Here is a 13,176-nt window from a genome sequence, read left to right on the forward strand (position 1 = left end):
AATCTAGACAAGCTCTTCGGTGTTTGGTTGGTTTCTTTTTTATATAATTATTAGGTTAAATCATTCCAGAGGTCCCCATTTTTGTAGCAAATCTCAGGTAGGTCCCCCTATTTTTATTTGACTCAATTGAGTCTCTATTTTGGAAGATTCGTTGCAATCCATTCTTTTTCGTTAGTTGTACAGTAACAGTGTTAATTATGTACCACGTGTCAGCACATGATTTTTTTATTTATTTTTTTAATATTTAATTTTTTTATAATTTTTTTAAAAAAATTTAAAATTGCCACATGTCAATCTGACATTGTGCCACATGGCAAAGACAATGTGATGTGGTAGTGGTAGTGCCACGTGTCACTATTGGATGTGAAAAATCTCAATCTAGTCCTTGTATTTGTTATTTTGTCTTAATTTGATCACAATTTTTTTAAAACTGAATCAATTTCATCACTTTATCAAAATTAATTTTTATATAAATTTTACAATGGTATTTTTATTATAGTTGATATTTTTAACAAAATTAAGTTTATTTAAATGTATATTTTGCACTGATATTTATTTAAATTTTGTTTTAAATATTTATATATCTATAATTTATAGATAAATGTTAGAGTTGCTTTAAAAATAAAAACTTTATAGATTCAAATATAAATTTTTTAAAAAAATTTATAACAATTCTAACATTTGTCTATAATATATAAATATTTGAAACAATATTTAAATAAAGTTCAATGTAACATATACATTTAAATAAACTTAATTTTGTCAAAAATTATCAATTATAATAAAAATATCATTGTAAAATTTATATAAAAATTAAATTTGATACATGGATGAAATTAATTCAATTTTAAAAAAATGGGACCAAAAATTGAGACAAAATAACAAATACAACGACTACACTAAGACTTTTCACATCCAATAGTGACATGTAGCACTGTCACTGCCACATCACACTATCTCTGTCGACACAATGTCAGATTGACACATGGTAATTTTAATTTTCTTTTAAAAGAATTATAAAAAAATTAAAAATTAAAAAATTAAAAATTAAAAAAATTAAAAAAAATCACGTGCTGACACGTGGCAAATAATTAACACCGTTATTGTACACCTAACGGAAAGGAACTGATTGCAACGAATTCTTCAAAATAGGGACTCAATTGAGTCAAATAAAAATGGAAGGACCTACTTGAAATTTCGCCATAAAAATAAGAACCTCTGAAATGATTTAACCTAATTATTCCTAAAATCTCGCATTTTACAAGGTGATGTTATTCAGCTTCGGGACTATATTGTCGTGTAGGAACATGCTGTTGGTGATAAAGCTGCAATTTATATTATGTATTTATTCTTGTAAGTACTACTAGCTAAAAAGTTGTTGAGCTGGTATTGATAAGTAGTCAAAAATTTTAAAGATAATTTGATTGAGAAGAAAAATTATGAAAATGACCTCTTTTTTCATTCTTAAACTACACACGAATTGATATGAAATTTCCTAGAGTATACAAATCATTTAAGAAAAAAAAAATCTGTAGTACTAATCCAATTTGAAGCATTTGCAAGAATAACGCTTGAAGGGAAAAATCCTGTGTAAAGTGTAAACCCAATTTTTGTTTATCGAGACATGTTAACAAGCCCTCCTAGTTTTCAGCAATTATATATGACAACCAAAGTACTATATCCTGAAAAATGCGCGAGGGAAGAATCTGAGAAGAATCATATATTTTGCTTTGACTATCAGTGAATACAAGCCATAGCAGGGTATGTGAACTACCGCCAAGCACAAATACCTGTATAGTAGATAAATATGTAAAAATAAGATTATTTTTATTTTTATTTGATTTAGTATAGAAAGCATAAGTTGAAGAAGACAGAACATTTGAAGTGATATAGTATTTTACCAAATGGGAGCCCATGGGGTATCAAGCTCAAGAAATGGGTATGGCCACCTGTTAGAAGAAGAATAAGAAATCCTATGGGTGATGATGAGAGAAAGCTTTTAGCTCACAATGCAATTAGTATGAAAATACATTTACATCTTACCACGTAAAACCACAGGCGTGGATGATCCATTGGAAAATTATGTACCCACAGCTCCAGAGCACAAAATATGCGACTCTAAACCAAGGAAAGGGCTGAAAATGAAGAACATGGCAAATTCAAACTATGTGCTTCAAATGGGAAGGCTTAACCACAAGTACCTCACCGTTCAGTGTTACTTACAAGATTATTCAATGCTGTATCCAAAAGAAGGAAAATTGCATTTAGGCTATGCATGGCACCCATTAACTGCAAGTAAAGACCAGCCATTAGAGAAAAATCATCATACAACTTGTGAACCAGCCAGCAAAAAGGGATTTAAAAACAAGGTTTAAGTATGGCAAATCTACTACTTGTATGCAGTGAAAGCACAAGAATAGGAATGAGAAAGCATGCGCAATAAAAGTAGCTTATAGAGAGAGCACATTACTCTCACCATGTTTAGCTTGAAATGAGAAATTGATAAGAATGGGACAATAACACACCAAAATACAATATCTGTTAGGATGACAGCTCCTGCGCTTGTCTGTGAAATGCAGAATATCAGTTCAACGCATTAGTTGTGACATTAAACAAAATGAAAAATGAAAGAAAAGTAGAAGTATATCCTTCAAGATCTTGTGAATTGTGTGCATACCATAAACTAAGTGAAACGCTTACTTTGGTAATATCTATCTCAATGCTAACAATTTTACTTGAAGGAGAAGCTGTAGTAGTTTACATATAAGGACCCAAAAATAGGATATGCATAAACTTGTCAGATTTCAATGTTGATATCATTACCAGTTAACCTCGTCTAAAACCACACATCAGCAAGTAACAATTGTCACAATAGAGGAAAATTGGAATCTAATTTAGGTTTGACCAACCTGATAGGTGATCTGCATAACGTATCCCCAGAATCCTACTCTTTGTTTAAACTCCTCTTCAACATATTGGCTCTGCAACCTGATGGAATCTTTCATTTCTTTCTCTTTGTAGGAAATAGGGTTTGTAGGAATACTCTCTTCCAAGTCCCTTCTCAGAAACAAATCCATTTCCTCATTTTCAAGCGGAGGTTTGTTTATGTACTGCCAACATCCATGTGCAGATATTATTGTCCCCAACTGCATAAACCAAAATACAAACGCAAATTAGATGATTCCCTAGAACATGTGATTCAAAAAATTTGAAATGGTAGTGCTTTACTTACAGCAAAGTATATCGTAACTAATGTGAAAGTCCACCTGAAATTAGAAGAAGCAAAAAGGTAAAATCAAATCAAATTGTCCACACGGTCAATGAACAAGAAAAGAATCACACGAATCCCTTTTACAGATAATTTGATTATTACACAGTCATAAGAAAATTTGCCAGGTTACTGAGTTCAGTTTGATAATCCCAGTGGCCAAAAAAATAGAAAGAAAGGATAATCAATGGTCTTACTGAGTATAAAAATAGAAAGAAAAGGGTCCATCCAAGGCAATGATATCAAAATGAATTCGAGCCAAGCAAAGGAATGCGAAAGCTCTGTAGAAGAGAAGCCACAAAGGAGTGAGATTTCTCCAACATGGAATCCACAAGTGATTGTGGTAAAAGGGCTGTGCTTTGACCTTTACAATGTGCAGTGAAGATGTTATGACAGAGACAATGAGGATCAGAGCACAAACAGGAACTTGCCATCGGAGCCAGTACCGGTAGCCCTCACTGTCTCCACCCCCTGACATTGATGATATAAACGATGGAATTTTTTGGGGTTTTGGTGTGATTTTCAGAATCTAACAATTAAAGCTTCCATAGAGCGAATGTAATTCCCGAATTCTGAAGGACTTTCTAAATACGCTATAAGACAGTTGAAGGGGCTATCGGTTGTTGGAGGTGGAATTGTGAAGGAGAAGACGAAATGTTTGAGTTTGAAGAAACGTTGGATCAGAGGTGAAGGGGAGAGGCAGCTGAAAGTCACAGAAAACCGTTGACCAGACATAACTGTTTCCTATGATATCCTTGTTTTATCATAACGCGGTTTTTAAAGTATAAACACCATTACTTTTAGGATTAAGTATAATGAATGAATTTTTATTTTTATTTCGTAAAACAATTCAAACTCACATTTTTTTTGGCATAATAAATTTAGTTATTAAATGCACTGAACATCAAGTTATGGTACTTTATTTGTACTAAAATAATGCCAATAAAAAAACTGGACTAAAATAATAGGAATAGAAACATTTGTTTAAGTCTACATTTTGATATTGAGAGTTTAATGCAGATTTGATTGAGATGCAGATTTATGAAATGTTGAGAGTCATATTATAATATGGAATATCAAGAGTCATGTAATTATTATTGAAATATTAATATTATAAGTGTTTAGAATTTTTAGAATTTGTGAAAATATAAAAGATATAAGATATATGATAGATATAAGAGATATATTACAAAAGAAGAAACCTATTATTTTATTTTATTCATATAATCTATATATATATATATATATATATATATATATATATATAACATTAAATGACTTCACCTAATTTCTTCTGAAAGTAAAATCACAAAATTATTAATCCGAAATTTTTTTCTTTTCAAATGTAGATTTAGGCGAAATACATACTTAAATGAGTATAGACTTAAACGAATATTTACCGTACATTATTTCTAAATATGTCTTTTTCTTCTTAATTCTAAAATTAGTATTAGAAAATAATTTAGTAATTATGTGTCAACGAAAGTCATAGGAAATAGTAGAGACGATTGGGAATTGATATTATGTTCGATAATTTTTATTTCTATATATAAATTTAATATGTGTTAATTATTTTAAGATCAATAATATTTTTTAAAAATATTTATAAATTAGTTTAATATGTTATCATTTTATATCAAATTACAAATAGAAATATGAAAAATGATTTTTAGAATTAAACTTTATTAATTTTTTTTAACATTTTAACTAGTAAGAAATGGACTTAAATATGGTAATTTATTTTCACCATGTTTTTAAAATTTTAAGGAGAGCTATAGAAAGTATACACAAGGTTAGTTTTGATTAAAATATGTCTCATAATATCTATTTTTGTGTGTTGTGAGAATATAAGTTAAAAAATAGTACTGAATGAACTCATTGATGATTAAGATGAATTTACTTTCCCTCTAATATATATTTTTACTTATTCTTTTGAAAATTACAATGGGATTTTAATAGACTTACTAATTATTTAATCAAAGTTTTTTGTCAAATCCCTAGTATTATATACCACTAATAAACTATGTATGAATTGAATAAAAAATATCAAGTAACCATTACAGAAACCAAAAAAAGTGTGTATGAAGATTAAAAAAAAAAAAGGATTTTTGAGAATAAGAATGAAAGAGAAGAGTGTACTCTGTGTAGTAAACAAAGATGCTAACATCGTATTCACGAACATCCAACGTTTGGAAGACGGCAAGGGTGAGAAAGGAAAGAAAACGCATGAGGAAGAGCCACCCAGGGTGCATTCCCGGCCAACAACTCCTCCATAACTTGGTGCTGCTCACGCCACCCACCAGAAGGGTCTCATCTAATGACCCCAGTTCGGTTTTGGAGGCCCCTTCGTGCATCCAAAGCACCCTTAAGGAACCTACGAAGGTCACACCAATAATGCCATAACACACCAGATCGTACCACGCTAATTCTGATGCCAATGCCATGCTGTTGATCCTTCAACCTTAGACAATGGCTTGCTGCATAATTTCCTGATAAAGTAAGAGACACTGTGGATGTTGCTTTGGTAGAGGTTTGGGCATTCTACAGTTATATAGTACTTGCTATTGGCAACTGGTAGTTTTGACTTTTGAGTTTGACCGTCTGGTTTGGGATCGTTCAGAAGGAATGTGCTTAAGCGAGAGAATTAGGAAGTGGTGGGGACGCAAGAGTTCACACCTGAATTTCTTTCCCATAATAGTTCTGAAAAGCTATCGAGAGAGGATCCTCTCTCATTTCTGACGTGAGCGTTGGACAAAAGTAGATGATATTTTAACATAAGAAAAAGGAAAATGTTTCTTTTATGCTGTGCACAATTCACCTTTAGGATATTTTGATTATTAAGAAAATTAATTTATGTATTTACGAACACTTTTATCATTTTCAAACAAAATCACATGCTTATCAAACTATTTTAATAATATATATATATATATATATATATTATTAGAAAGATTTTTGACAACAGTTAAAATAATTTTTTTACTATGTTTTTCAAACTACCCATGAAACGATCATCATTAAAAGTTTAATTGAAACAACACCGGTTGCCAATCCGTCGTTAAAATCTAGATGTCGTGGTTAAATAAATTATTTAGTAAAAAAGATAGAATGCAATATAGCTATCATTACTAATGGCAAACAACGACACTTTATGTCGTTAAAAATAGGTTTTTTTTAATGCAGTTTTTGCAATTTTGTTTTACAATAACCCTATTATAAATTTTTACAAATTCAGACATTTCAAATAGCTAAAATTATATAACAGTTTAAAGGTTGTAATTATCTGATCTTTCAAACAAAGTTCATAAATAAAAAAATAATAAACTAATTAACTTTCAATAGTGTAAAAAACACTTTTTAAAATGACTTTTTATAATCGTTATAATTCATTCGCTATAATAAGCGATGCAATGACATATTTATAAGTTAAAGATTATCTATACTAATTAGATTTAGAATCATTATGGAAAGTGAAACCATGTAAATTTGTAAAGAAGTTGAACGCTTTCAATATCAGTTAGACAAGATTACGAAGTAATATGTTGAATTTTTATTTATTCCTTTCTCATTTCAACATTAATTTTCTTCGCAGAATATAATTGATTAAATATCTATACTTTTGCCGTTGAAATTATTTTTATTTAGTAAAGTTTATGTTAAACAATGGTTTGTTTTGATAAAAACAATTTTTTAAGAAAGTGAAAAATGTGCAATGTAGAAGATAAGAGTACGAGAATAACTATTAATTAAAAACCAATTTGTTCAAAGTGTGTTGAATTGTAAATTTTTAAGAGTACGAGAATAACTATTAATTAAAAACCAATTTGTTCAAAGTGTGTTGAATTGTAAATTTTTACATGTTGGTCCACCATAATATAGTCCCGAAGCTCAATAACATCAACATGTAAGATGCGAGATTTTAGTAATAATTATATAAAAAGGAAATCAACCAAACAGCGAAGAGTCTAAAATCCTTTTTTTTTTCTGCCATAATTTTAAAGGGATGTCCCTAATCTAATGGGCCTAAGGGCTGACCCATAGGGTGACAAGACCCCTAAAGCAGCCAAGACCCCTCATTCTACACTCACTTGCCAAAATTAGTGCTATCGCTTTTTCCTTTTCTCTCCACATAAGCTCTTGTAGGGTTTGGGTCTTACCCTTCTTTGCGTTAACTCAACCCCATTCTTCAATCCATGTAAGTTGATTCTCCACCGTACCTTTTTCATTCCCAGCTCTGTCATCATGATTCTAACTAGGATTCACCATGGTAACCCATTTTGAATCTATTCCACTGTTTTACATATCGTAAATCTACTCTGTGATCGGTAGTACTCACTTGCTTGGGTGTCGGGATATTCTGCTAGCTTTTTCCAGGTAAGGGAAACTAGAGTTTATGTATTTAAAGTTATTTTGCCGATTTTTGGTCTGTTTGTATGGCTGTGATGCTTGCATGAGGTTGTTGGTCGAATAAAGATGTATGGTGTGCGATTATGTTTGATTGATGTGACACTACTCTTTTTTCAGCATTACACACTTTTCGTAAAATGAAGATTTCTACTACATTAACCGTTGGATCGAGCTGAAATTTTAACAGATGATCCTTAACACATAATTCTTGACTTTGACCGGTCGGATCTTTAATCGGAGCTCTATAGTGAGAGCAGTTTTTATCGCAAGGTCACTGAATTTGTGTTGTTAACAACACTGCACACTTTTCGTAAAATGCAAGTTACTACTTCGTTAACCGTTGGATTGAGCTGATATTTTAACAGCTGATTCTTAACACATAGCTTTTGACTTTGACCGGTCCGATCTTGAATCAGAGCTCTGTAGTGAGAGCATTTTTTATCGCAAGATCGCTGTAGTTTGGTTGTTTCTCTTATCTTGAATGGTTATTACTGGCTTGAATCTAATTATTATATTAAAAGCATGTGATAAATGATTATACATGAGTGATATGATTCATGGATTGTGGATGATGGGTTTGGTATGAACTTGGCATGTGATTTAAATGAGATGGTTGGTATCAAGGAGACATGATATTGATATGAAATACAAATATATATTCACTGTTTGGGAAGGATGAGTTGGTATGGATTCAACATTTGGTTATGAATGAGAATGGGTTGTAAAGGTTGGCATGAGATATTGTGTATGGTAAACATTACTTGATTGATTGAACATGATTGGTCTGTGGTCAGTGCGTAATTCCTTGAAATCTCTAGGTGGGATTTTAGGGTCGTGCTTCAGTGGTCGGGAGGTAATTCCATGGTCCCTGTTAGTGGGTGTCCATGGTGGTGCCCCATCTATATAATTTGGTAAGGATTCAAGGTAAGGATTGCATCCTGACACTCTAAGGAGTCAGTTAGTCTCACTTAGAGCGGACTGACTCTTGTGATGAGAGTAGCAGGAGGCCTGAAATTCATTAAGGATTAACCTTGTGTGTGAGAGAATTGATTCATTGTAACACTTGTAACACATAGCTCGGGGGTGAGCAGAGGTATCCACCACAAGTGCAAGCATCCGCTGAATCCGACCAGATTATATGTATCCAGATGAGTCGAGTCGAATCTTAGTGTATTGATTGGAAGGTCATAACATGCTTGGATGATGTATGTATATTGGATTGTGAAAGTATATTTGATTGCATGATAAAACTAATTTTGGCTCTAACTTACCCTTCTGTCGTTTGTTGTATGTTCTGTGGTGTGGTCTTTTCTTTTGCAATGATCATCAACTTGTTAATGTGAGCAGAGGTGAGAACTCCCCGTAATCATCAAGGTGATGGAGGTTCCACTGCATAGTCTGCTTGGACTGGATCTAAGTTTACTTGGACTTTCCTTTAGGGCTATGGCCCGTGTACTGCTGGTCTTTAGGCTTAAAATTCTAAATGTTGTTGATTTATATTTTATACTTTGTTATGGCATCGTAGTGTGCCTTTTTCTTATTCGAGTTTTCTCTTGGATAATCGTGAGGAGTAGTGTCTACACTCTAGGACTTTGTTTCTAATACTATTCCGCGTGACATTCCTTTAATTAGCGTTATTAATTAAATGGGGTGTTACAAAGAGCTTGTCTAAATGGATTATTTTTGGAACATATTTATTGTTTATAACTAATTTATTAATCTTCTGGAAAAAGATATTATTGTTTTAAAAAAGGAAAGGATTAAATATGTTTTTGATTCCTTAATTCTGAGTAAAAATTGAAATTAGTCCATTTTTGAAACTTTGGCCCAATTTAGTTCTTCAACTTTAAAATGCATGAACGTAATTCTTTTAACCACATCTTGTTAAATTTAGTTGATGTTTCAAACATTTTTATGATATAATTTGAGTTGTTTACACCATTTGATAGATTTATGTGTTGTGAAGAACTCAAATGTTATAATGAAAAACGTTTAAAACGTTAAATAAACTTAACAGAACTTAGTTAAAAGGGCTAAATCCACGAATTTCTAAAGTTGAAGAACTAAAATGAGTCAAAATTTCGAAGAGAGACTAATTCTAATTTTCAATGAAAGCTAAAGGACCAAAAACATATTTAACCCAAAACAAAATGATTTCTTCTCATTGAACTTTTGGAATAAATACTTAAAATTGTAATTTAAAGGTACAATTGTAGTCCAAAACAATTATTTCATCTAAGTTTAAAAGAAATGTTAATTGAACTGATAAACTAGAAGAATATCAATTTTTTTTAGAAGTACTGCTTTTATTGAGAAGTAGAAGTATCCTTTTTATCGAGAAACATCTAAGTGGTTTTATATCTTTGTATTTTCTTATTCTCAATAATTCAAAACCACTTAAAAGATGTCATCTCATGTTGTAAAAGAAAGTTATCAAAATTTTTATATTCAAAATATTATTGTCCTAAAATCAATATAACAATATTAGAATTAAGAGCAAAACAGAAAACAACATTTTCATATGAATGGGTTACAAAGATAGAACTGAATTGAATTGAATTGGGGGAAGATTACAAACAAAAGGTGAGTTAGTTAAGACATGGAAAAGAATTGAAAGAATGAAGTAATGACAATGAGAAGAAAGAAGAAACAGATATTTGGAGGTATGAACAATTGAGAGAAATTAGAAGAGAAGACTTAAGGATGTGCAGAGTCAATTAACGAGGGCACAACGGGTCCTGATCTCGCCCTGTGAGCCGGTGAGGACATCAATGGAACCCATATGGACCATTGCCTTAGCAAACTTGCGAGCCCAGACAGAGGAATGTTTAGCATTGGTGAGTACCATCGGCCTGGTTGAGGGGCTGCCGAGCAAAGTCTGATCCGAGGTGAGCAAACCACGGTGGTTCTTGAGCTCTGTGTAGTATCTGTTGTCCAAACGGTTAGGAGTGGATGCGTCCAGAGGCACTGTGTTATCGCTCCCTGGTGGACACTTTGGTTTCAAGGACGTAGCATATCTGGAATCCATGGAGGGATCTTGAGGAAAGGTGGCATTGAAAGAGTGCAAGCGGTCGGAGAAGGAGGAACAGTGTGAGACACCAATAGAATGGGCTCCAGACAGTGTCACCATTTCATCTGCAGACAACCCTTTTTGTCGGAAGTTAGCAATGAGTTGGTCTGCGTTGAGGGTTGGAAGAGGCAGTTGTGACGCTTCGTCTCTGATAGAGACACGACCATCTCTGCGTCCAGCTGGCACTGCGTAGTTTATGCCTCCAACTTTGTTGGCGCTGTCTCGAGCAGCAAAAGCCAGAATGTCTGCACAGGAGACGGTGTGTGGACACTCTGCCTCTAATTGGGCCTTGGCTTCGTCGATGACATGGAAGCCTCGTAGACTTGGGTTGTTGGCAGGGTGGTCTCTCTCTGATGGCTTCCCCGGCGTGGATTCCAACAGCACAGAACCATCGCATCCCTGCATGTGTATAACGTATAACAATTCATTTAGATATTTGATTTCACTATTCAACTCATTAACTGGGTAGTGATGAAGAAGACCAAGTGCTTACCCTCACAAAACAATCATGAAAATGCATTCTGATCAAACCAGCAGCGATGCCTGGGTTCAGAGAAACGGCTTTGTCCACAGCGCTTCTCACTATTGCCTCCGCAGAAGGACATGTAGTTTTGTAGAAATCCACCTTCAAAGATGCGGAGGCAGATTGAAAAATGGAGAGAATTAGAAAGAAGGTTGAGAGCATTGCATGCACGTGTACAAATCGAGCCATTGGTATTTGAGAGAACAAATATGAATATATGTATGTTAGTGGTGTTTGAGAGAAGAGGGAAGAGAGAATTGTATTTATAGGTTGAGAAATGTTGTGAAAGGTGAGAGTGGGTCTTACTTTTTTAACCAAAACGTGTCTTTGGCTGTAGCCTGCAGTGATAGATGCTGCTTCAAGCAATCGGACTTTGAAATATTCGCCATGTGGCTCATCACCATATACTTGTGTTCATACCATATTTGATATTAAATTTTGGAGAATACGATGACTACTTACTGCATCAGCCACCTGACCTGCCGGAGAATTTGTCTATTCTTTGATGGCTGTAATAACTGAATATGACATTTCAAATAGTTTGATTAAGTAAGAGCGTTTGCTATTAATACATGGAAGACCTGGTAAGGGCAAAGACGATTTCTTTTGAAAAATCTAATCACAACATGCTTTGTCTGCTGTCAAGACAAAGTATAAGCATTTAATCAACAAGAAAAAAATATTAAATAAATATAAAAATCAAGGTCTTCCTTAATATTAATCACTTTATCCAAAAGTAGGCACTGGAGTGTGTTTGTACTTGGCTTGAATTTTATAACTCATCTGTGTTGAAATTTGAATTTGATATATGTAATTGAATTAGTCAACTTGGGAAAGGGATTGATGATTCAATTGGGTTGTTTCCTTCAGATGTATGGTGTATGTTGTTCTTAAATTAATAATTCAGCCATTATCATCACCGAAATAATCTTTTAATAGTTACTTCCTTGAAAGTTAATTATCTTCATTTTTAATATTTGACTAAGATATCTTAGCTTATTAATTTAAGATTTTGATTTTAATATCTTATCCCTACGAAATATTTTTCATAGTAAACTAGTTAAAAATAATAAATAACTTGAACTGTTTATAAATTATTCAAATTTGACTAATTAAATACTTGATTAAATTTATGTCTTCAATAAAATAAATTTAAAATTTAAATTAAGTTTCAATTATTTAAAAAAGTCAAGTAAATGATATGCATATTATATAAGAATTAACATATAAAGATTATATTTAACATATTTTTCTTTGTAGATTATAGATAATCTAGTATTAACATGGTTACTAAGTATTAAATCTAGATTTTTAGATATGTAGTCATCCGGTAATTTTCCAGTATTTGAATTCGGGTTATCAGGATTTAGTAAACTTCTCAAGAATGATTTTGTCGTTATGTTTTTTGAAATCGTAACGTATATAAAACAACATTTATGGTGTGTTTGGAGGAGGCAATTCAAGATGATAATTCATTTATTTGAAGAATTTAAAATTTTTTGTAATGAAATGTTTTGTTTGGATAGAAAAATTAAAAAACATTTAAAATGCATACATTTTTTTGAAGTATTTCAATTAGTTAAATTAAAAATTCAAATACCCTAAAAAATTGTGGAATTTGAAATTCTTTTCACTCAACCTCACTCTGGATTCAACCCCAAACGGACCCGACAAACTCAACAACCATAACAGGCTGGGTTGGCCAGACGATCCAGACGGATCAAACCGACCTAACGACACATACAGGTCGAGCAGGCCCAACAACCCAGACAGGTCGGGCGGACTTGACAACTCAAACAGGTCGGTCAAGCCTGACAACCCACACCGTCGGGGCGGGCCCGACGACCAAGATGTGTCTGCTTGACCTAATTACCTAGACAAACCGAGCTGGCTTTATGACATAAATGG

The 13,176-nt window shown here is 32.7% G+C and overlaps 2 protein-coding genes across 4 annotated transcripts; both read right to left on the reverse strand.

Moving 5' to 3' along the window:
• Positions 1 to 1,437: 1,437 nt before the first annotated feature.
• Positions 1,438 to 5,776, reverse strand: LOC114190411 (uncharacterized). 3 transcript variants are annotated; one of them, XM_028079281.2, is made up of 8 exons: positions 5,408 to 5,776; positions 3,233 to 3,266; positions 2,910 to 3,146; positions 2,477 to 2,566; positions 2,224 to 2,289; positions 2,044 to 2,135; positions 1,902 to 1,949; positions 1,438 to 1,790 (listed from the first exon to the last, which is right to left on the reverse strand). In XM_028079281.2, the coding sequence occupies exons 1-8, from the start codon at positions 5,710 to 5,712 to the stop codon at positions 1,676 to 1,678; spliced, it is 987 nt and encodes a 328-aa protein (XP_027935082.2). In that variant the 5' UTR covers positions 5,713 to 5,776; the 3' UTR covers positions 1,438 to 1,675. The 3 variants fall into 3 exon arrangements, with proteins under 3 accessions (XP_027935082.2, XP_027935083.2, XP_085531647.1); XM_028079282.2 differs by lacking the exon at positions 5,408 to 5,776 and adding an exon at positions 3,466 to 4,019; XM_085675521.1 differs by lacking the exon at positions 2,477 to 2,566.
• Positions 5,777 to 10,208: 4,432 nt separating this feature from the next.
• LOC114190791 (peroxidase 5-like) lies at positions 10,209 to 11,518 on the reverse strand. The gene is made up of 2 exons (XM_028079828.2): positions 11,239 to 11,518; positions 10,209 to 11,144 (listed from the first exon to the last, which is right to left on the reverse strand). Exons 1-2 carry the CDS (start codon positions 11,455 to 11,457, stop codon positions 10,389 to 10,391), a joined length of 975 nt encoding a protein of 324 aa, XP_027935629.2. The 5' UTR covers positions 11,458 to 11,518; the 3' UTR covers positions 10,209 to 10,388.
• Positions 11,519 to 13,176: the final 1,658 nt, after the last annotated feature.

The sequence above is a fragment of the Vigna unguiculata genome, chromosome 7, assembly GCF_037176805.1.
Source record: "Vigna unguiculata cultivar grain cowpea cultivar isolate G323 ecotype 2 chromosome 7, ASM3717680v1, whole genome shotgun sequence".
NCBI lineage: Eukaryota > Viridiplantae > Streptophyta > Magnoliopsida > Fabales > Fabaceae > Vigna > Vigna unguiculata.